At 33.8% G+C, this 24,008-nt stretch overlaps 1 protein-coding gene across 4 annotated transcripts in view; it reads left to right on the forward strand.

Annotated features, from left to right (window-relative positions):
* The window catches only part of LOC134539713 (calcineurin-binding protein cabin-1-like), an 83,792-nt gene that overhangs the window by 5,833 nt on the left and 53,951 nt on the right, over positions 1–24,008 (forward strand). For all 4 annotated transcript variants that reach the window (XM_063381941.1, XM_063381940.1, XM_063381939.1 and 1 more), the window contains 12 exons: positions 5,111–5,266; positions 7,094–7,207; positions 8,376–8,507; positions 9,647–9,748; positions 10,485–10,693; positions 13,380–13,608; positions 15,529–15,664; positions 17,095–17,278; positions 18,853–19,605; positions 20,256–20,405; positions 21,515–21,680; positions 23,293–23,402. In XM_063381941.1, coding sequence (XP_063238011.1) covers positions 5,183–5,266; positions 7,094–7,207; positions 8,376–8,507; positions 9,647–9,748; positions 10,485–10,693; positions 13,380–13,608; positions 15,529–15,664; positions 17,095–17,278; positions 18,853–19,605; positions 20,256–20,405; positions 21,515–21,680; positions 23,293–23,402 — 2,369 coding nt within the window. In that variant the 5' untranslated portion in view covers positions 5,111–5,182. The remainder of the gene's footprint in view (positions 1–5,110; positions 5,267–7,093; positions 7,208–8,375; positions 8,508–9,646; positions 9,749–10,484; positions 10,694–13,379; positions 13,609–15,528; positions 15,665–17,094; positions 17,279–18,852; positions 19,606–20,255; positions 20,406–21,514; positions 21,681–23,292; positions 23,403–24,008) is intronic.

Raw genomic sequence — 24,008 nt, forward strand, 5'->3', positions numbered from 1 at the left:
ATCTAATATTGAATCCATTCTTACTCTTTATTTGTCCTTAGTTAGAAGTAAACTCGAATATTGCTCAGTTATCTGGAACAGTATTAACACCACCGACAGTGACAAAATTGAATCCATACAAAATAAATTTTTCAAAATAATTAGTTCTAGACACCATCAATTACCCAAATTAGAATCTCTTTCAAATCGTCGCATCCATCTGGATGCCCTGTTTGTGTTTAAGTGCTATAGTTCAAAAATTAATTGCTTATACTTACTTGATAACTCTGGTATTCGAGTCCCGCAGTTCAAAAGCCGCCTTCGATCCCTATTATGTTCCTTACACAATAATAATGATTTAATTTACAGACTTATCTCAAATTTCAATAAATATGAAAATTTTATTAAAAACTTCAAATTTTAATTTTTATGATTACCCTAATATTCTGAGTAATTTTATAATCCTGTTTATTCTTCCAATTTTAGATCAATTAGTTAAAATTATCTCAGTTGCTGTTTTGTTTTGTTTTGTTTGTTATTGTGTCGTCCTTTATTTTCCTGTGTAGGTTGTATTTATTCGCTTGTATGTGTCGTCTTTTATTATCCTGTTTATGTTGTATTTATTCGCTTGTATGTGTCGTGTTTGTATTACTTGTTCTGTGCACACCTCTAAAGCTTCGGCTGTTGGTGTGCATGTCACAAATTTTAATAAATAAATAAATTTTAATAAATAAATAATAAATAAATAAAATTTAAGTTATTATTCCGTATCACATATCCAAGTTTATCTTGATCCTTACGGCATGATCCTGTATTCTTGATACAGTGGTACATGATACTTGCTGGTTTTTTTTACATCAAAATATCCTGTTCATAACAAAAACTTCATTATCACAGTACAAACAAATAATGTCAAGTCTCATGGAAATTTTTCCTTCTAATACATTTTGCGTTCATTGTTCATTGTTATATCGCAAGTTTTTGTTGTGACTAGGATCCTTCAACATACTAAATTAAAACAGTAAGCATCATGTACCACAGGATCAGTTTATACAGGATCATGCCATCAGGATGAAGGATCATGCCATCAGGATGAAGGGATAAACTTGGATACATGATACAGAACTTTTATTGTAAATAATTTAATTGTTCACTTGAAATGGAAGACCAACTAGGGTGGAAAACAGTCTTGGCCCCAGGCCATAATGTGATGACATTAAAAATACTTGTCATTTTAAAAACAGTCTCGAATATACTACATTCCTAAGGATCTTTGAAGAAGCTCAGGGTCAATTTGCAACTAGTATCAATAAACAGTAGAGTGGTGACAACAGGATCAAGGATATCCCTTGTGGAAAACAGTATAGTCTACACTACACACTACTAAAGCACAAAAAAAATTTACGACACTATATTTACCTTGTGAAAAGGTGTAGCAGAACAGACAGACAACTGAACAGTTCAAAATGTAGTCAAATTATCCTACTTGAAGTGATAACATTGTTTTTGCTATATAACAAAGTAACCCGACTTCAGGCATTCATCTCCCCATTGGTTGTGGCGTCGACGTAGAACCCTGCCGTGTCTCGAGGCTACTGCGAGAGCTAGGCCAGCTACGCGAAGTCCTGCCTAAACCATCGTAGTGTGTAGCAAAATGGAAAGTATTAAAACTCAAGCCAGTTAACACGACCTCAGATATCCCGAGGAGAAAGATGGCAGCTTGTTTCCTGGTCTGTTTTCTCTAGGGCCATTCACGAAACCATCAGAAGCAATTTCTAAGACAAAAAAATTTGGTTGTCTGTAAAGTCGGTTTACGGACGATAGTTTAACGTGACGTCATAACAAAACATTGATGAAATGATTGCATACTTTTATGAATAAAATTGAATCATTATATTTTAATAATAAAAGAATAAATACTTGAAATTATACTAGTAAACCGATTTTTAAAATGCAAGAATAATTAACCTTTATTGCCGAAATTATTGTTGTAATAAGCAATGAAAACCACATTAACTTTTCACTTCACTTTATAAACAGTCGACAAAACAGTTCAGGTGTAGATGACTTGTAATTAATTTTAAAAACTGGCCTTTAGCTATAAAGTTTAAATATAATAATGAACAAGTTTTTATATAAATAAGTTGTAATCAAATATCTATCATCAATTATATGAATCACCATAATTTTTTAGTCAATTGTAACATAACCAATTATTACTGCACTCGCCGACAGCGTAACGAAACAATGAGCATAATGGGACACAGCGTAACGTAACAATGTGTGTAACGGGACACTTTTTCGTGCCTGCAGCTGGCGTTCATCGATTTATTAGACGTCACGTCAAAAGAAAACTATGGAATTATGAATGGATGATTATTGCTCATCGCACAGTGGTGCCACCAGCTTATAGAGGTTGATTACAATACCTTCTCTTGTCGGGCAGCTGTACAGTGTTCGAACGTGCAAAAAAAAATTATTCTTATGGCTGGGAGGCTTCTATAAGTATTATTTATATTCAGTGGTAATAGGTACTGGTTGTCGCCCCAGTACCTACATCAGTTACAGTTATTTGTGAATTGTTCCCTGAATAGTATTCCTGTATTAACTGCACACATTAATAAGCATAGTAAAATGAAATTAAGTCAAATTGTTGAATACTGAATTATTTTTTCAATGGTTAAAATATTTATGCTTGCATAGGACATCAAACAATATTTAAAATTATCAGGGCCGGAACTAGGAGATTCGTTAGGGGGGGCAAAGATTAATTTGCCGCCCCCTCCTTACCAACATTATAAAATACCCTTTTTCATTAGAAGCGGTGGTTGAAATGATATTCTACATATACATACTTATACATAATTGAGAACTTCTATTTATCAAGTACACTAATTGGAAAACTAATAGAATTACATTTTTTATAATAATGTAGTAGACTGTTATCAAACTATTGTTTATTGTTTGCACAACAGTGAAAATTAATGTCTTACCAATAAGTTGATTAAGTACTAAAATTACATAAGGAACATGTGATTCTGAATTAAGTATAATATTGTATTGATAACCATACAAAGAAATTCAGTTCAAAATTTAATTTTTTGAGCATGATTAGCTGCAAAAGTGTTAATAATATCATAAAAATTGATCAATGCAGCTCGTTTGTGTACTTAGATTTATTAATCTCTGCTGGCCCATCGTGCTTCTCAAATAGCTTTTAATAAGTTTAAGTTTACTAAAACTTCTTTCACCTGACGCAATTGTAACTGGAAGGGTGAAAAACATTCTCAGAGCAGTAGTAATGTCAGGATGTGCCTCCTCCAGTTTATTTTTGTAGATAAGGCTCAACATTGTTGATGCTGTAGCATCTTTTAATTCATAGTCTACTGTTAATGCATGGTGCTTAAAACTTTCAATTTCAAATACGAATTCTTCTTTGTTAAGATCGGCACTGTGTTTACTAATTCTGCTGCTTTGAATTTTAAATCTTCTACTTCCATTTTATGAATTTGAATACCACTAAAAAATCCAAACTTATTGTTAATGTTCTCCAAAGCCTTAAACCTGTTACTCAGTTCCGTAATTAGTCTGTCAATGACTTTCAACATTACTTGATGTAAGTTTTTTGGACATACGCCATTGCTAAGCACTTTTTCTGTAGAAGAAAACTAAAAAATAAAATAAATAAGTAAAAATAATCAAAAGACAAAAAGCACAAATTAAGCAAAAAATTGCTGTTGTCAACAGAATATAAACACCACAAAATATTCCGTAACAGGAATATGGTCAACAAACAAATAAAAACAAAGAAAAATGTACTAAGAGAACGAAAAAAAACACAAATCATGACGACACAAAAATATTGAACCCAAAAAAAATTCAGCACAATGGTTGAAACGAGACAAAAACACGACAAAACGAAAAGACGAAACAAACACAATAGTTTTCCAAAACAGAATAGAACGATAAAAACCCCACAAATGATGACAGCACAAAAATATTGAACCCAAAAAAATTCAGCACAACAGTTGAAACGAGACAATAACACGACAAAACGAAAAGACGAAACAAATGATAGTTTTTCCAAAACAGAAACAAGCGACGTTTCGGGAACTGCTATCTGCTCCCGTCCTCAGGCAGAGACGCACATGGTACGAAAACACAGAAGCGACTGAGTAGGGGCTGGAAAAATGAGGTTATTTATCAGAGAAAGGGCTACATCTTGCTCAGCCAAGTGATCACCCGCGCAACGGGTCCTTGAGATGCCAGCTCTCATCGCAGTGGTTTTACTCACTCTAGACCACGAATTATGGTATACTTGATTCCTAGAGTGAAGTAACGCATTTGAAGTACGAATATATTTACAAATTATGCATAATCAAGTTAAATATTATTTCTTAATTTCTTGGCTAACTTATTAGTTGCGATATGTACACTTTCAAAACTTTTTTTAATGACTAGTTTCAACTTGTTTTAGTGAAGCACTTTTCATATTTTGCCGCCCCCTGATATTTGCCGCCCGGGGCACATGCCCCCCATGCCCCCCCTTAGTTCCGGCCCTGAAAATTATACACTAATTTTTGTAAGTGCCACAAGAAAAATGCTTCATTGCCTCTAAAAATGTATTTTTATACATATGTAAAAATAACAATAGCAATGTGTTGTACAAATTTACAATATTTATATTTCATACTATGTCTTGCAACTGGTTTCCAAAAAAAATACTTTTATGTAAAAGAAAAAAAATTTTTGTGTTGGTAAACTTCAGTTGCACCAAATTCATTTGAAAATAAATTTTATGGCATAATATGGTCTTGAAGCAATGTAAGTGGTTGTGGAGTGTACGTTTTTACATTTCTAAATTCAGACATTTAGTGTAAAATTTAAGCCACTCTGATTCCCATATCACGAGTGGAGCATGGAGGGAATACTTACATTTTGCAGGATAATTAGTCAAAATCAGCAGCATTTGTAACATGGATTTTTGAAAGTTTATTTAAATTTTTTCAGGAAATCGTTTTAATTTCCACAGCTACAGCAAGAAATTCAGGCTAAAAAGTTAGGTACGAGACCAATATTGTTTCACTTCATTACACGTGAATATTACATGATGTATGTTGAACTGTTTCAGAATTAATGGTTGCAGTATGTTAAAATCATTGGATTCTTTATGGTGAAATTAAAATTGTCTTGACCCGTAACAATGATTCGCATTCGTGCACTAAATGAGGAGTCTTCGGACGACAGCGGAGATGAAGAAGTGCAGACAGTTACAAAAGAAGCGCAGGTAAGTTATGCCAAGTCTCTGGCATTTTTATTTAATGAGAACCAAGTGCATTGTTGCAGTTGTGTAACTCTTGACTTGCATTTAGAAAGCATTTGGGTTGCCTAGTTCGTGTCATGATTTTGATTTTCCATGGTTTCCATGAAATCACTTTTGACAACTAACTGCTGAAAAATTCCGTACCAAAGGCAGAGTTTTGGTTTCCCTTCTAATTTCCTTGATTGCATTACTTTGTTTCTTCATTTCTGGTCTGAAAAATGCTGTCATATACAACAGAATTTCCGCAGACAGAGAAAATCTGGAGAACAGAAAAAACTTAGGGTATTGAAAAGTTGTTTTCAAAACCTTGAAAAAACAGGGATTTTGATGGTACCCTAGTTATAAAACAGTGTGGGTAATTTTTCATGCTGTGGAGTAAGTATCTTAACTTCTTCAACCTCATATTATGTATTTCAATAATAAATTTGTATGCTGCTAATGTTCTGAATTTTTTTTGAGGAACATGAATTAAAGGTAAGTGATAAAAACCATTCTGCAGTAATTTGAAGCACACTCAAATAAAAATATTCTTTCGTCTGATCACAATCAGTAATTTTCCAAAGTTGGATTAAAAAATTTTTTATTTTATTTTGTAAACATTTTATCTCTCTATATACTGCATTTGGTAGGAGTAATTTCGTGAAAATGTAATGGAAGTCATTGAACGGAAATGTTATACACATATAGCACTTCCCTAAATATTAAGTTACCAAACGTATTGGTGTGCCAAATGAAACTTTATGATAGTGAAACTAGCCTGGAATCTATTCGGTAAACTAAAATAGTCATTGTAAAAAATAATCTCAAGTTTTAAAATACCAAAGGCAATTGGCATAACAATGTTTTCCCCTTGCAATATGTTAACGGGATCGGTAGCACAGCAGTACAGCATGCGCTTATTAACCTCGAGACGTGTTTTGAATCTTGTTATTGGAAAAAAATTGTTTAAAAGATTTTTTAATTACATTATAATATAATAATATGTTCAATCAGCTCAATAAGGTTAAGTCTTGTTTGTAGTCATTATTTACAGACTGATTTAAGTCGTTTAAGCAAAAACAAATATACAAACATATTCTTAACGTTATAATATGTGTTTTGAAATGTTTGAGGTTAGTAATATTTTAGCAATGCCGTAGAGTATAACTTCTAATGTGTGCGGGAACTTTAAAGTATTAACTGTTTGGTAAATTTTAACAGGATGGACAGTATTTTAATAAGATTCCTTGTCGAAAAGATTATTTGTAATATGAGCAACATGATAACACATGATTTTGATCTTTAACAAGGTTAAATGTTTACAATCACTGGCAAGTACTGAAAGACTCGCTTACTTTTTTTTTTTCCAGGCTGGCAATGTTGGTTGTATAGTAACTGTTGATGGAAACGATAACAGTACAAACTCTAATATGTACTGGAAAACAATTTATAGTCCTTTATGCATGTTATTTATGTTTTTAAAATATGTTGTGATAATAATGTGTATTGTAATATATTTGTTATATTGCCAGCTACTACAGATGGAAATAAAAAAAATGTTAGGTGTGACATGAAAAATAGTGAAAACTCATGGAAATAGGCATAAAAACAGTTTGGAAACCCTGTTGAAGTAAAATATAAAATAAAAAATTGTTGAGAAGTTAATTATAATTTTTGTAACTTTTAGTAAAAATATTATATGTATATATTCAATTTGTTGATTATTTTTCTTTGATAGCACTGGAGTTACTGGGAGAAGAGCTGGTGGCTAATTTACTAATGACAATTTTGGAATTTGTTATGTGCTAACAGGAACAGGCAGCATTCCAGGAGTACCACAAAGCTTTGCAAATCATAGCCGATGAGAAGTATGAGACTGCAAAAGAAATTCTTGAAAATTTATTGCAGAGTAATCTTATGGCAGAGGTATGTAAAGAATAATTTACCCTAGTTTTGTTTGTGTTCTTCTAAGTGAGATGAAAACATCTCATTTTAAGAAATAAATATGTGCTGAAAAATTGTTTAATACAAAATTCTGATGGTGTTATATATACAGTTTTTTGTAATTGCTGACTACCTATGCTTTGAATAACATTGAATATCTTCCTTTCCAAAGTGGCTTTTCTGTTGTAAAGTTTTACATTTAAAATATTTATTGCCTTAAAGAATAAAAAAAAAATAAGAAAAGACACTATTTTACTATAATAGTCGAAACCCTTTGTGCTCACCATATGTTTTAATAATTTAGGATGACGTGACTGTTAAATACCACTTTGGCACTACACTATCGCAGATTTCAATCCTGAATAAGCTATGGATTCTTGTGCTGCTTTTTGAAGTAATTTAAGGTACTTAGTTAAGTATATAAACCCACCTCTGCTCCTCACATTTGACTAAACAATTATTTCACACATTTTTTTAACACAAGTGTAGCCAAATTGGTTTTTATTTTTATAATGAGGAATTTAAACTTGTAGTTCATTTTTTTTCAGTTGCCGTACCTTTAATTCCCACCAGTCGTTTAAACATGCCAAGATTTTTTAATACACTTGTTAAAACAAATATATTGCCAAATACTTATTCATTACTAAAATAATGTTCAATATGCATGTTTTATGCCTTTAGGAAGAGTACGGTTGATGAAAATTTTGAAATTTTGTTTTACATTTCTAAGTTTGTAAAATCAACAGGGGAAAGATTTGAATTCTTAATTTTTTTGGACTAAATGTGGCTCTAGAAAATTCCATTCCTTTAATTGCAACAGTCTTAAGACAGATGTGAAGAAATTTTCTTAAGATTGTGTTATGAAGAATGTAGATGGGGATGGTTGAAATTCAGATTTTTAATTCACTTTCATGTCTTGAAAAAAAAATGCATTATCTGTAAATTAACTGTATAATTAGACTAATCTGTAGCCTTATTTCAATAAGCGCCAGATACGATTTATCAAAAATAGTAATCTGGGGAAGTATCTGCATCTCCAGACATAATATTAACTAAGTCTTGCTGTTCTTACCTTGTGTTGTGAGACTCAGGTATAAACCAAAATTTTTTTCTGTTTGTTAACTTAATGAAATGATGATTCCTCTTGCAGGTAAAGAAACCAGAGAACTCTGAAATTTTTTCGCAACCTGTTGTTGCGCTGAAGTACTGTTGCTTGAAGAACATGGGTAACGTGCTGGAACATTTGGATGACCTCAACGGCTCACTGGATCACTACTTTAAGGTAAATGGCGCATGTTTTAGTGGGGTTTGTCTATTCTTATTATGCATGTGAGTTTTTTGGGGTCTAAATTATGAATTTTGTTTTTCCTCTTTATGTTGTTAGTCTCAATTTGAAACAGGTCTGCACCTTTTGAGTTACTTTTTAAGACCTCACAAGGCATGGTGAGATACGTAGTATAGTAGACTTCCGATAATCCGACACGCTTCGGATCTTAGCAGGAGCCGGATTACAGAAAATGCCTGATTGTCAGGCAGTATCTTCTGTGAGACATTAAGGAGGATTAGGCCTCGTTATCTTGCAATTAAAAAATATTTTGATATTGCTTGCAATAAAGCTTCCAATCTGAATTTTTTTGGTTTGACGTGGCATAGGACTTAGCTTTGGCTACTTGTTGAAGTCAACAGTTGTGAACTGGTGCGATTGTCGTGATAATTGTAGTCGCCCGCGTGAAATAATAAATTATTTCCTCACAGGGGTAACAGACTAGAGCCTGTTGTAAATATGTGGTTGCGACAAGATATGGAAGGTGTGGTGGAAGTGATCTATGCCTTGACATGCCAAAAATTGGGATATAAATAGTTAAAAATTAGAATTATAGAAAAATGATGAAAAAAATCCAAGATGGCAGAGCCTAATCCCCGTTAATGCTAAGTTTTATTGCAGAAACATCTGTGAAGTATGAATGCAGATCACTTCCAAGCAATCCTGAACTGCTAATAACAGGCTATGCAGAGCGCTTCTGACTACCACTTAGCCTATATGAGTACTGTAAAAGCTCTTTCAACCTTAGCTAAAAATTATAGGTTTTTAGTTCGTGTTCATTTAGTTAGCTTTATGTTCCTCGTTGGTGCCAGACCATCAGACATACCACACTGATAGATGCCAGACTATCAGAAGACCACTGTGCATTTTTTACATTTTTTTGTGAGTGTTGCATAGAATTATGTTGTGGTTATTTGTTCTGTAGTTACAGTTCTAAATAGAACAGAGCTAAACTCGAAAAACATAGAATCTGATTGAGCAGTTACTCATTCCCTCTCAAGCGGAAAGTGTGAGTGTATGTGTTGGGGGACAGTCATTACAGCAGAAAATTTATAAATGAGAAATCCTCATGGACTGTGTGTCTGTGACTGTTTCAGGCTGCAGAACTGGACGACAGTGATGTGACCTTATGGTACAGAACGGGAATGGTAGCAGTGCGAGCTCTCGACTATGAGACCGCTTGTGCAGCTTTTGAACAAGTTAGTATAACTTTGGTTTTGCTTACGTATTATTTTATGTAAATTTTAACTCCTCCCAAACCAGTGAATACATATCGTCGCATAAGAAACAACACCGCCTATGTGACAAACAGCAAATTGTTCAGGAGAGCTTGATAACTTTATGCACCAAGCTGGAACCGAATCATAGCTGGTGTTAGAAATAAAAAGGCCATAGCAGTGTATTCTGTTGGAGTTTCGGCGAATTCACTTTGTGAGAAGATGTGAAATGCTTAGGTTTCCATGGAGAAACAAAAAAAAATAATTTCGAAAAAAATTACACTTAGGCGGTGTTGTTCCTTAAGTGACGATATGTATTTGTGTGTGTATGATTCGGGTTGACAGATTTTTTTTTATTTCACCTAAATACTGCAGTTAAAAGAAGCTATTGAATTTGATTAAAGTCACACATGTCAGATTGTCATCCTATGTTATAATAATATTGATTAGAACTACTTCATTTTGCTGTTTCCCCCCTTTTTTGTTCTTGTCCATACATTTCATTTTTGAATCATAATGCATGATTTGATTGTCCTATCCCTAGCTCAAAGAGAACATAAATATTTCAAATTTTCATTACTATTGTTTTAACCTGTTGTAAATTTTCTTCGTAAATTTATCACACAAATTTTTTGTAATTTGCCACCCTCCCGGGTGCTGGTTCTCCGGACCTGCTAGTTCGCGGGATCGCACACGGAAGTTTCGTTTCTTGCGCCAGGGCCTGAAGTGCAGCCCGCGCCACTGGCCGTGCCTGGAGAACATGGTCGTGGGGCTGTTCGTGCTGGACAACTACCTGCCGTGCCTGACCTACATCGGCCGCGGACTGGCGGAGGACCGGCACTTCCTGACCGGCCTGGCGCTGCGGGACTTCATCCTCGGGGACTTCCCCGGCATCGAGGCGTTCCACGCCAGCTACTGCAAGGAGTAGTGAGTTGCCCTTGCGTGCATATGTTGTCTGCGAGAACGTCCCAGAGAAAAAAAATTTGATGTTCGTTGAATAATTTGATATTCCTCCGAATGGCAAACGCAGGTCACTGAAACCAGCAACCAGGCTTGATGTAGGCTTTTGGACATACGCCATTGCTTAGCACATGTATGTCTGTAGAAGAAAACTACAAAGAAAAAACACAAATGACAAAAAACACAAATTAAGCAAAAAATTGCTGTTGTCAGGATTTAACGCCACACAATACTCCACAACAGGAACATGGTCAACAAAGAAAAATGGACTAACAGAACGAAAAAAAAAAAAACCAAAAATGAAAAAACAGCACAAAAACACCGAACCCAAAATATTTTTGTGCTGTCATCATTTGTGGGTTTTTTTTGTTCTGTTAGTCCATTTTTCTTTGTTTTTCTTTGTTTGTTGACCATATTCCTGTTGTGGAGTATTGTGTGGCGTTAAATCCTGACAACAGCAATTTTTTGCATAATTTGTGTTTTTTGTCATTTGTGTTTTTTGTAGTTTTCTTCTACAGACATACATGTGCTAAGCAACGGCGTATGTCCAAAAGCCTACATCAAGTCATGCACTCCCATTGCACAAATCTTTCAAAGATAACAGCAACCAGAGTCGTGCCCAAACTCTCCTACCCGATCGTTCCCGCTTTAAACTCCCGCAAATTCAGATAAGTTAGCACAGTTGCTGCGACGTAATTTCTTCGGTAAAATTCCCCATACCGTGTAGGAATCAAAATAATCAATTACAGCACACTCTTTTCTAGTCATTGTGCAGAAGGGTTAGGTACAGTTGATAAAAAATTCCCGGGCCTTTGCAACCCGTACCAGACTGTAACAAAATAACTTGCTACTCGCTGCACCGCATTGCATTGGCTGCAGTGGTCGGCAGCTAACCCCAACAGTCCCAGTCATAGAACCAGCTTATCGCCGCGACAGCACTCCTTATCCGTGCATGCTGTTTCCTCTCAGTTCGCCTGCCCATAGCTGAGTTCTGCTTCTCACAGTAAAATATGTTGTCCCTCGCTGCCGCGCTCCCAGTGCTGCGATCGGCCACCTTGCGCAACAGCAAAAACAGGGCCACCAACAGTTTGTGCGCCAAAATCCCTCGTGCGCACATTTCCCAACTTCCCAACTGAAGTTCCTATTTGTTTGGGCCGGAATTGCAAATAACCTTTTACTTCTAAGTAAAATTTTATCAATAAACTCAAATTAAATAACCAAAGTAGCACATATAACAAAAATTTTTTAATTAGCAAAAATTATGAAAATGAATTGAAAATTAAATAAATTGTAACACCTGAAGAGTTACATTTTTAGGTACCAATACCTCACTATGTTAAAATTTGATTAGAAAAATATTTTATATTCGTGATTATTGTGATATTTAATTCCAAAAATTTTGATTGGAATAAAAAAAGAACAGTGTGCTTAGAAGCCTAGCTAGGCGTTCATATCGTAAGGGACTAATCTGTGAGACGGCTAATTTTGGAAAAAAATAGATGCTAATTTTTCCACCCCCTAGTAATAGAAGGGCTGGCACGTGTTAAGCTAGTTGCGGGGCCCAGGACGATAGCCCGACTTGCCCCGGTCTGGAGCCGTTCCTTCTGCAGTCTCATGACCTCGTCGAGGCAAGACTCAATAATAATGAAAAATAAACTGTATTACACCGATGGTATTGTACTTTAAATTCTTATCTATTCGTAGCAGTTCATAATGGTTTTCCTTCTGTTACAAAATATCTGTGTTTCAGTTTATTAAATTACAGTAGAACCCTGTTATAATGTTTTTCAAGGGAGCACAAGAAAAAAACATTATAAGCAGGAAAACGTTATAAGCAGGAAATCTCAATTTAGCACTTAACAATGTTCGAGCTTTGTAACAATGGACTCACCAAGCTATGTAAACAACTTTAATGTTAAAACCAAAGATAGTATACTTGATACATGAATTTTCTGAAACAAGCCAACAATTTTTCAACTTTGTCTTGTTCCCTGGTTAAATTTTGTTTGTCTTTAAAGATACACTGCCACATTTTTTTGTAAAATTGTCTCACGATTCATGATGACAACATTAAGAGTGAGAACGTCTACTCCTTCGCCACCTGAAAATGTTTAATTTTGGGATTCCTACGTATGAATGAAAAAAAAAATTATTTGTAAGCAATAGAAAACACTTTTAGTTATGCCCTCGCTCAATGGTTGGCAACTTAAATAACGTAGGACTATGTACGTGCATCTGAATACCCACTGGAATGGCAAGGAAGAGAAGAGTTGACAGAGTGCCAACTGACACGTAACTATGAACATTGTGTACCTTCAGTATATTGCATAAAATTGTATTTTAACAAACTTCATGTATTGTTTGGCAGTGATTGTAAACATAAACATACGTACATAAAGGAAACTTTTTATCGTAAGTGTTGGAATAATTTGGTTTTAAAACATTTTTTCCCCATTTATTGACTGTTAGAAAGCAAACATTATAAGCAGGAAATTAAACTATGTATTTATGAACGTTATATGCAGGAAATAAATACATTGTCCTTATGGGGGAAATAATGGGACTTTAAAAATATGACATTATATGCAGGAACATTATAACAGGGTTCTACTGTATATGCTTTTGTAGCTGAAATGTTTGTTTTTTTCTCCAGTGATTTACTCATCGGCCAAGTAGAATACAATGTCGAGGAAGGGAAGAAAATTGTGGAAGAAGCATTGAGGCAGAAAAAAGCCCGCCAGGACATGCTAGACAAATTCAAGATCCCGTTCGAGCTCAAAACCGTCGGTTTGTTGAAACCTCTGCCTTCCAAAACTTGGTTGGGCATTGGTGAGTGTTTAGTACAGCTGCATCATCACATCCTTGCAAACAGTGAGAACTTAGTAAGTGGGTTTAAATGTGGTGTTTCCTTAATTTATTTAATATTGCAATTGAGGGGTTGATAAAAAAAAACAGAATACCGTGTTTTCTCGCATAATCGTAGCACTTTTTATACTAAAATCAAGTTTGAAAAGTAGGGGTGCTACGATTATGCGGAAAAAATTTTTTTGTTAGATAAATTTATTCATAAAAACAAAAGCAATTCATGGAAAGTACGTTTATTTAAAAAGTGAAGTATAAAAGAGCACGATAAACAATTTAAATTTATAAGTCATGCAGCAAAAACCTTTCTTCAACTTTAAATAGAAAAACAAAATATGTGATCCAAATGCAAGCCGAACTAACGTAACACTATCGTAGTACACACCACCAAAGAGTGCGGGCCATCAGATGTAGTTAACTCGACAATTCATAGAAAGCGCGCTTTGCATGCAATCAACGAGAGATCAATATTCGACTATGTGTGCGCGCTCTATACAGGAAGTATCATAACCAAACATTAATGACTGCAACGAGCGCTGGCTACATTTTTGTAAGCGGTACACTGCGGCGACGCAGACGAACAGATAAAGGTTATAACGTTTAAAAAGTCTTAAAAGAAAATTTACACAACAGACAACTTCGTATTTCTGTTAATTAAATAAGTAAGAGGTAATGTCCAAATAAATATTAGATTTCTATTTAAACACATCGTTTTATAGGGAAAATATACCCATACAAAGCGCTCGGAATCTAATAGCGGGACCAAAAACATCATGTGACGTTTACTCGAGAGGTTTTTTTATACAAATTTTGACGCCCTAAAATATGGGTGCGACAATTATGCGATAAAAGAGGGTAGTCCAAAAATTTTATTTTTTTATATTGTTATTCTGATGTGTGTAGCGAGAAGAGTTTTATCAGCTGGTTCCCTAATTTTTGTTGACGAGTGCTGCCATCTTTTTGTTGAGGTTGGAAACTTTTCAGACAACCCTCTTATTTCAATCAGGACTCTGTTTTATTTTGTTTAGTACAGTATCAATTTTGTTAATATAGAATCAAAATTCTTCATATATATTAATTATTTATAACTCAAACTAATCAATAGTTTCAATTGTAATTTATAGCTAAGTTTGTTTGGATGTGGTCCCATGTATATAGCTACCATTGTGATCTTCATGTCTACATTCAACATGAAAAGCAGTTTTATTTGGTTTGCGGACTTTTTTTTTCCTTTTAGGACTTCTCTGGTTTTTGCTATCAACCCTTGATATTGTGTAATAGCATGGTTCATAATTTTTTTTTCAAACAATATTTACATTTTTGTATTAAGGGTAGTTTTTCAAATTTATTACGGTCCGTAATTATTAAAATTTATTTGATGATATGTTTGGGTTCATATTTTTTTATCAATGCAAAATAATAATTTAAAACAACCTGAAATATTAATTTATATTTGAATTAAAATTGTTGTATACTGTATTTATTTAGCCATTTTTTTAGTAGCATTGTGTTTAAACTGATTATTTTTATCTGAATCTTTAAAAATCTGGTTTTTCCTTAAATCCTGAGAAACTTGTGTTTTTAGAACTTTGGGAAAACCAAAAGTGTTTGAGATTCATTCAGGGCCATAATTTATTTTAACCTGTGGTGTAGTTTGAATTAGACATACGAAAAAAAAGAAAACTATCCAGTTGTAATGAAACTAACTGTGGATCCGAAACTTGTTTTGAGGTTTGTTCCTATTTTTTTTGAGTTAGATGTTTTAAGATGTATATACTTTTTATTTATATGTTTTTCACTTTAAAATTATGTGTGTGTGTGTGTGGAGGGGGGGGGGGGGAGTTTGTATGGTAAATTGGTTAATGTAATTTTTTTATTCTTATATGGTTAATAGAAAAAAAGTAGTTTGTGGTTGTTTACAAACATATTTTTTATTATAGGAATATTGTTGCCCAGTGGACATGACTCTAGTTTGTAATGAATCAGATAGTAAAAAGAATGATGCTGTTGATGAACAAGTTGGTGGTGAAAATCAGGAAGAAAAAGAAAGTAATGTGCCTCCTGCTGAGACAGTAGGTAAGAGTTTCAGGAAAAAAAATGTTGTTTGATTAAAATATTGTTTGGATTATGTCTCTGCTTATTGGTTATTGTTATTTTTGGACAAGATTCAAGAAACACAGTCAAATTACAGTTTGTATACATGTTGTAGTTTTTAGGTAGATTTTGAATAAATGCTACCAATTATAGTCGTTACCATCGCGCGACTTCCGGAAATTTTTTTTATAGTTTTTCGTTTCATGGTTCATAGACCACAAAACCATCGTAAACTCAAAACTTTATGTGTATATTAATTTTTTATATCTACATACATACATCACTGAAAACTTCCTCACTACGTGCATTATTAAATTTATACACACTTATAACCATCTAAACATTATCCTTTTATCACTAATAGGGATGTGCGAGTACCCGATATTTTCGGGTACGGTTAGAATCCACAATTACCCGAACCCGGAATTGTTGTACGTACATGGATTCGAACAGTATTACGAATACTATTCACAAAAGTTATAAATTAATTTAATACAGCTCAAAAATACTAGCAGTGAAAAATAAAATTAGACTACTATTACGTAAGTATTAATAATATGAGGTATCAAAGAAAGATATGTAAATTAAATAATTAACACAGTGAAATTGAAAGAATTTCGAGAGCTTAAACTATAATTACGAATTTCGTCCTATAACAAACTATAAACTAAAAACAATTATATACCTACAAGAAAAAAACGTCTTGGCTATTTATTGGAGAAAAAATGGTTTCGTTTGCTGAAACGTTTATAAAACTGAGATTTCCCTGCGGCGTGCAGTTTATTACGATTGAGTTGGAGAATCGAATATGTTTTGGTTTTCATATTTTAAAGTGTATATTATTAATTAAGTTTACATAATTATAAACATTTCAATCTTAGTGTAATAAATAATTGCCATTAGTTACAGTTAGAAAAAAGAGCACACACATTATGTATTTTTTAATTAATCAGTTATTTTTAATTATTCTGTGCTTAGTATTCGGAATCGGATTCATATCTCAAATATTGCCAGGGATTCGAATCGGATTCATATCTCAAATATTGCCAGGGATTCGAATCGGATTCAAACCGAACTGAAAATCAAGGATTCGCACATCCCTAATCACTAACCCTCCTTTTTAATTCAAGGAATGAAATGTAGTGTTTGAAAGTCAAAAAAAATTCATTACCACCTTAGTAGTCATAGTCATAGTAAGAAGTTTGTTCTAAGTTATTCAATGTTGGCTGCATTGAACAAAAAATAACTCAAATAGATTTTATCGATCAGTTTGGAAAATAATTGGAGAATATAAAGTATGTTATGTTTATTAAGTTGTTAAATTGTTCCGGAAGTTTTCAGAGCATTTGAAAATAAATAGATATTTAAAAATTTATCTGCGCTTATAGGCTGTGTTATTTTTTTTTCCCCAGGGGACAGTGACGAAACGAAGTCCAAGAAGCGACGGCGGAACGCCCTGAACTTCCTGGAGCAGTGGATGTGGGGCGGGCAGCGACGCTCGGCCCGAGTGAGGTCGTCGAATGTTCGGAAGGAAGTGGAGCGGGAGGAGTGCAACCTCGGCGAGGCCCTGCGACACCTGGTGCCGGTGGCGCTTCTGTGAGTCCCTCCCGGCTGTCTCTGCTGCATTCCAAGTAGCGCTGAGCCGATACTACCGACACTGCCTAAATGTTATTACTAGTGTGTTGGATGAAGCCAACATATCGTCGGCTTACTTCTAAAACCTCGTAAGTCCAGATTTTCCCAGTTTTATATTCCGAATGTGTTTGGAGTATTTTTTCATTTTTTCATAGTGCATATGCTGATAAAACCTCGTAAGTCAACTCTACTTAGTCTCTTTTCTATTCACAATTTATAAAACCTCGTATCTTTGTCAGTCGAAACCGTGCTCCAAAAGCTCATAAGTTCTCCTGTAAAATTGACTGAAATGGAGTTACAAGGTTTTAGAAGTAAGCCAACAATATTTTACTTTAGAAATAAAATGCAATAAAACAAATCAATGCCCATAGCTTTAAATATATAACTTAAAAAATGTTTAATAAATGCAGATTACTTACTACAAAAACTTTCTCAAAACATTTTTTTACGAAAATGCTATGGTAATCTACCTATGTAAACAAGCGCAAAAACAACACATGTGCCAACCGACATTGCGTGCCGACAGCCGTGGTGTGTCCGGTGTGTTCCGTCGGCCGGTTCCGATGATCGGAACCGGGTTCGGCTCGGCACTAATTTCGAAGTGGCCACGCTGGCCGAGCGCTCAGGTTCACGCACCCCTTTCACCAAGACGGTCCCGGTTCTGTTCCCGGCAGGGCCGCTTCCAGAACTTTCACACAGGATAGTTTTGATAAAACAAGCCTCAAAGCCTCCAAGGCTTTGTTCATTTAAGTAGTCAGTTTAGAAATAAACTTGCTACATGGCAGCACAAATCTCATAAGTCTTATGGTAATCAATTTGACTTGTGCCCTTTATACCACTTATTTAATACAGTATCCCTTTTGGACCAAACAGTTACCCTTTGTTTACAAAATTTTCGTATTAACATACTTAATAATTAATATCTATATTATGTCACTTACACCCCTTTGCTTCTAGATGCCTAATATTGAATGAACTCAGAACCATCTTCTTTTTCACTTGAAAAGTGTGTACCGAAGTTAAAAAATAATTTTTTTTTTTTTAGAGGGCATTTTGGGTGGTTGATGTATGATGCTACATGGTAACATTTTACACCAATTAATGAGTGCACTCTGCTCAGATATGAGTCGCTCTTTGCAGATAGCCGGATGGTAGCATTCCGTACCACACCATGTCACGCCATTGTATCTGTGAAATATTGGTTATTAAAATAGAGTTCTACTTTTCTCAAATATTGTTAGTGCGATAAAAAATGTGTACTGCATCTGTATTTATATGTATAAAAAAAATAACTTTTGACAGACAAAACATTTTTGAAGTGCTCTGTCGTATAGCGTGCTTTTTTTTTATTAAACCATCATTAAGTGATGAATAATTATTGTAGATAGTTGGTAACTGCATTCATTAATTTGTGTTTTTGATATTAGTACAATAATACTCATAACTGTATATTTATGTTTGATGCAAGTGGGTATAAAATAAGTGTTTAAGACATGTGGTAAGGGTAATATTTGGTATTTATTTATTTTTTACAGTCCAAACACAACGAAAGAGGAAAAGAAAGAAACGGCCAACCACAAGTCAGGTGAAGATTCGTCGGACACGATGGAGCTGTACAGGATGTTCCAGCGCAGGGAGAGCGGGGACGAGAAGAAGGACGCGGGAGGCAGGGCGTTGTCGCCCAGCTCGAAGGAAGAGCTGAGGATTCTCCAGGATGAAGGTTACTTCCTGGTGTCCGCAGAGTTCCCGTCTCCGTGCGAGGACGGCAGGCCGACCGCAGACGCGGCGGTCCCGAGTGCGGCAAACGTAACGGAGACGAAGAGCGACAATCAGAACGCCGGCGACGGTGGCGTCTGCAGCGTGGACGGTGTTAGAAAGACAGCTGTGGAGGAGGAAGCGCTCGCACGTAATCGAAACGAGACGGATGGCGATGATCTACACGGTAAAGTCACAAAAAACTTGCATCTGAAGTTTGGTGTCGAGAAAAAAGGCGCCAGTGTTGTCGGCCGTGACGAAGTTGAAGTGATGGAAGGCCTCCCCGACTCGGTCGGTAAAAGTGCCGGTGGCGATGTGAAAGAAACGGCTGACGGTAAGGACGGTTCGAATGGTGAACTGAAGCTCGGAAGTTGCGGGGAGGTGTTGGATGTGAAGCGGTACATTGAAGAGCACAACAACAACAGCATAGTTCATCTTCTAAGTCAGTTGGTGAATACCTTAAGTGGCAAGTGGTGCCTCAAGTGGCCATCGAAACTCATTGCGATGTTCATGAGTGCCTACGTGTTGATGAGGTAAGGTCCAGAACTAGGGGTCTGTGAGTACTCAAAAAAACTTTCTATTTGATTTCATATCCAAAATAATTTTCTGACTATTCATTACCAATAAGTACAGCCAGTGGGATTCAATTCACAAGAAAATTTAAATGAAAAATTAGTGAAACCAAAAAGATTCATTAAGAAAGTTTGATTGGTTTCCTAGCAATTCCTTTTATGTGCAACAAATAATGTGTGATTTTTATTTTAAAAAAATTTTTTTTCCCCCATGTATATTACAGTTGGATCGTAAGAACAATTTTTAAACTTAAAACTTTGCTGGTTTAAGAAACTGCATTACCGTTATTTTTTTTTCTAAACTTTAATTTCACACCTATTTTTTATGGTTTCATATGTTTCTCTCTTTTTTAATTACTCTATTTTGCAGATTTTGCATTATTTTTCTGGGACTCATGTGGAATTAGGGAGGGGGGGGGGGGGGTGGGGGGGGCAGTTTCACTATATGTTAATATTTTATTAGAAAAATATTTGTGATTTGTGAATAATTTGATATTCTATTTGAATTTTAAAAAAATTATTTCTCAGAAGCCTATCCAGAATGTAAGAGCGTGATGTGTTTTTTTTTGTCTTGATTATATTGACTATGAGGTGATAAATTTTTTTTGTAGGAAAAATGTAAGACAATACTCAGTATTTGAGATAGAAGATCCAGAGCATTTCAAGATCCTGGTTGACGATGCTTGGACCACGTTACTCTACTTGGAGTTGTACCTCGACAAGTGGTTGGCTGAAAGTTACAGCGCTGGCCAGGAATTCAAGTTAGTGTCATGTCATTGTAATGATTAAAATTGATTATGTGGTGTATATAAATAAAACCTGTACAACATTGTTTTAACGTAAGTCATTTCATCGTATAACTCAAGACTCAAAACTGAAATGAGAAAAATTAAATGAAAGTCACTTTAATTTAAAAATTTTATTGATTTGAATGTAATTTTTGCTTTAGGATTAGTTTTATATTATTATTTTTAAATTGTATTTTAGTAATATTCTACATTATTTGTTCCAATTGTTACAAAGAAATTAAAAAAATAAAATTATAAATTTTTGTTAAAGAAATAAAAATCTATTTAAAAAATTGGCTAAAGTTTTGTATTATAATAAAGTTAAATATTGAAGAATGTGGAAGTATTGAAAAAATTTAGTTTAGAGTTTTTAATTAAAGTGGTGCTAATTTAGTAGTTTTATAGAGTATCTTAAAAAAAATAACAATGGGTAGTCTCTGTTTCAAATGTGTAACATCATTTTACCATAACCTTGATTTTGTAGTAAGTGAATATTCAACATGCTACCAGTTAAAAGACTTACATGCCGGCCATATTGTTAGTTTTAAGTTATTTACATACTTATTCAACTTTTAGTCCTGTACTTTACTGTGAAGCTTTACGAGAAAATGTTTTAGACATGGCATATTAATTCTTTTAATTCTTGTTTATGATACTAGTCTTCAAATAGATGGCAATTGAAGGAACAAGGCAGAACTCAAATTTGAATAATTTTAGTACCAGGAAGAACCTAAAATCATGCTCTGAAACAAATATGATTTTTTATAAATATGTAATTGTGTTTTTTAATACAATATTTTTTAATTTATAAAATATTAGCTATGGCACACTTTCAGAAACTTCATATATTGATACATGGTATTAACACATGTACGGCAGTGGAAATATTAAATCAGTAATACCAAAAGCTTCAGTTTTTTTACAACACATTCAAAATAATATGAAACCATAACGTTTTTACTTAAGAGAATTTAGGGAGTGTGTGAATATGTGTGCGTGTGTGTGTACAAGTTCGTTAGGTTTAAAACATAGTATTGTAATGTACACCATCACTTGAAGCTTAACTTGTACTCTCACCACAGGATGGCGGATGTGGCAGAGGACATTGGCCAGCTTATGATGATGGCGGGACAGCGAAGCTTGTTTGGAGAATCGTATCTGATGTTCGTGATGCGAGTCTGGTGGCTGTTCTCGCATGTCTACCTCGTGACGGGAGACATTTTTGCTGCTGTGCGGTATTTGGACGAGGTGAGTATCTTCTCTGTTTGGCGTGTCGTAACACTATATTTATTTCATTTAAAAATTAATGTTGCAAGTAGGGCTGTGCGAATCCTCCATTTTCAGTTCGATTCGATTCTGAGTCGAATCCCTACCAACTATTTGAAATTCGATTCCAATTTTGAATCTTTTCTTTCATTTTTAAGTTTTATTATCATACTAATTTGCATTAAGTTTATATACTCATATTACTGAAGGATAAATAGTTTCACAAACAAAAGTGAGTTGACAATATTATTTTATTACATACAATTTCCAGTTGGCAGTTGTAGAAATAATAATTTACTTGAATGTACAAACTTCTTTAAATGCTATTTGTTACTTTCATAAACAACATTCACAGATTTATACAGGCTACACTGCTACAGTTTACATACAAAATAAAACACTTTGACATAAGATTTATGGTAGGCTGTATATACATACATTGAAACAAATGATTTTACAAAAATAAGAATTATGTAGACCTACATGTTAAAGCTACTTATTTTTTCACAAAAAGCTAAAAATATAGGCCTTTTTTAAATTTTTTTTTTTGGACTCGAAGCATTTTGAATCCATTAAAATTAATCGAGGCGAGTCCATGGATTCATGGAACCGAACCAAAATCAAAAATTTTGGGTACCCGCACACCCCTAGTTGCAAGTACTCAATGCAGAAAGTTTTACTTTGTTGATGTTATTGTTCAACAATTTAATTTACTCTGCTTTCAATTTGTGTTTCAAGCAAGAGTAAATGAAAAACAATTGTACTTCTTTATGGTCACACACAAACCTACAAAAATTAAATTTATTACTTAACCCTTTCAGGTGATTCATCATCTGATGTCTACAGTTTATATCGCAATGATACATTGATTAATTAAACTTTGAATGCGTGGGTGATGGTGTAGCCTACATTCTTGTTGACATCATTCTTTAGGGCAATGAAAAAAATAAATGTTAAATTAAGTTATCTTTTTTAATATAAAAATTATTTATTAGTGTATATTATAATTAGAGCTTAAAATTAATACTCTATAAAATATAAAAATAAATAGTTTAGTTAAAGTAAAATTCAATTAAAATTTTATCTTAGGAAATGACAAAGTGTGAGTGAAAGGGATTAAAAAAGGTAAAATTTGATTATGTTTCATGTTACTGAGAATTCATAATTTTATTAATCTTAGGAATTGAACACTTCCAAAACTATCATAATAGTGGTTACAATTACAGCCTAAAACTTCGTGACCCTCAAAACTTACCGTATTTACCTGAAAATATTGCGTCCCCAAACTTTTTGTTTATGGAAACTTTTTGTTTATGAGTTTATGAAAAAGACTTTTTGGATTGGAAATTGCAATTTAAGTACATAGTAGCACTTGAAAATTATTTAAATTACTAAAGTCATTCCATATTAACATTATAGTATTCAGGAAAATACTATATGTTTTGACTGGAGTCGCATTGTAGTTTAAATTGTGAATTGGAATTAACGAAATGAAATAATTGTATTATGTTTTATTTACTTGTGTGTTTAAGTTCTTCCATAATTTTACATCACAACATTTTTATCGAGTCTTTTTTTTGTTTTGTTTTAACAGCTTGTGGATTTTTTTACCGAAGACTGTAAAGAAATAAAACTGCCCAACTGCAAATTCTTCAAATTGATCAGTAAGGATACAGTTACGAAATTTCAGTCAGAATTAATGAGGTATATGTGAATTGCATTATTGTGGAGTTTTTACATGCGTTTCCAATATTTTTTTTTTTTTTCATTTAACAGTAATTAAATTTCTTGTTGATAATTGAAAAACTAGTTAGATTCTTTTTATTTATATATGTTATGATTTTCAAGTCTATTGGTTTATTTATGTATGATATTTTTTGATTTAGGGTGTTTATATTATGTTTGTAGTAGTTAATTCATAATTTTCCTTTTTTGTGCTCATGCCAATACTAACATGTGAAACATTTAAGTAGCATGTAAAAATTAGAAATAATTCTTTTGCTCCATATGTTGCATGTCTAATACTATTTTTAAATCGTAAAGTTTCTCATATCTACTAAGTTCTGATATTCGGCTTTCATTTTAATGTGTGAAAATTTTAATTACTGAAAAAAAATTCCCCGTTATTTTAAAAGTATTTTAATTTTGGGGGGGATACAAAAAGTGCTTATTCACTTGAAATTGATGTTAATTATGTATTCGTATTAGGTTCAAAGACCAGGTTCTAATAGTTTTGTTCCATTTACTATAACTGTAACAATTAATTAATCTCAATGTGCTTGATTTAAAATTAAATTCAAGAAAGGCTTT

The sequence above is a fragment of the Bacillus rossius genome, chromosome 15 (assembly GCF_032445375.1).
Source record: "Bacillus rossius redtenbacheri isolate Brsri chromosome 15, Brsri_v3, whole genome shotgun sequence".
In the NCBI taxonomy this organism is placed as follows: domain Eukaryota; kingdom Metazoa; phylum Arthropoda; class Insecta; order Phasmatodea; family Bacillidae; genus Bacillus; species Bacillus rossius.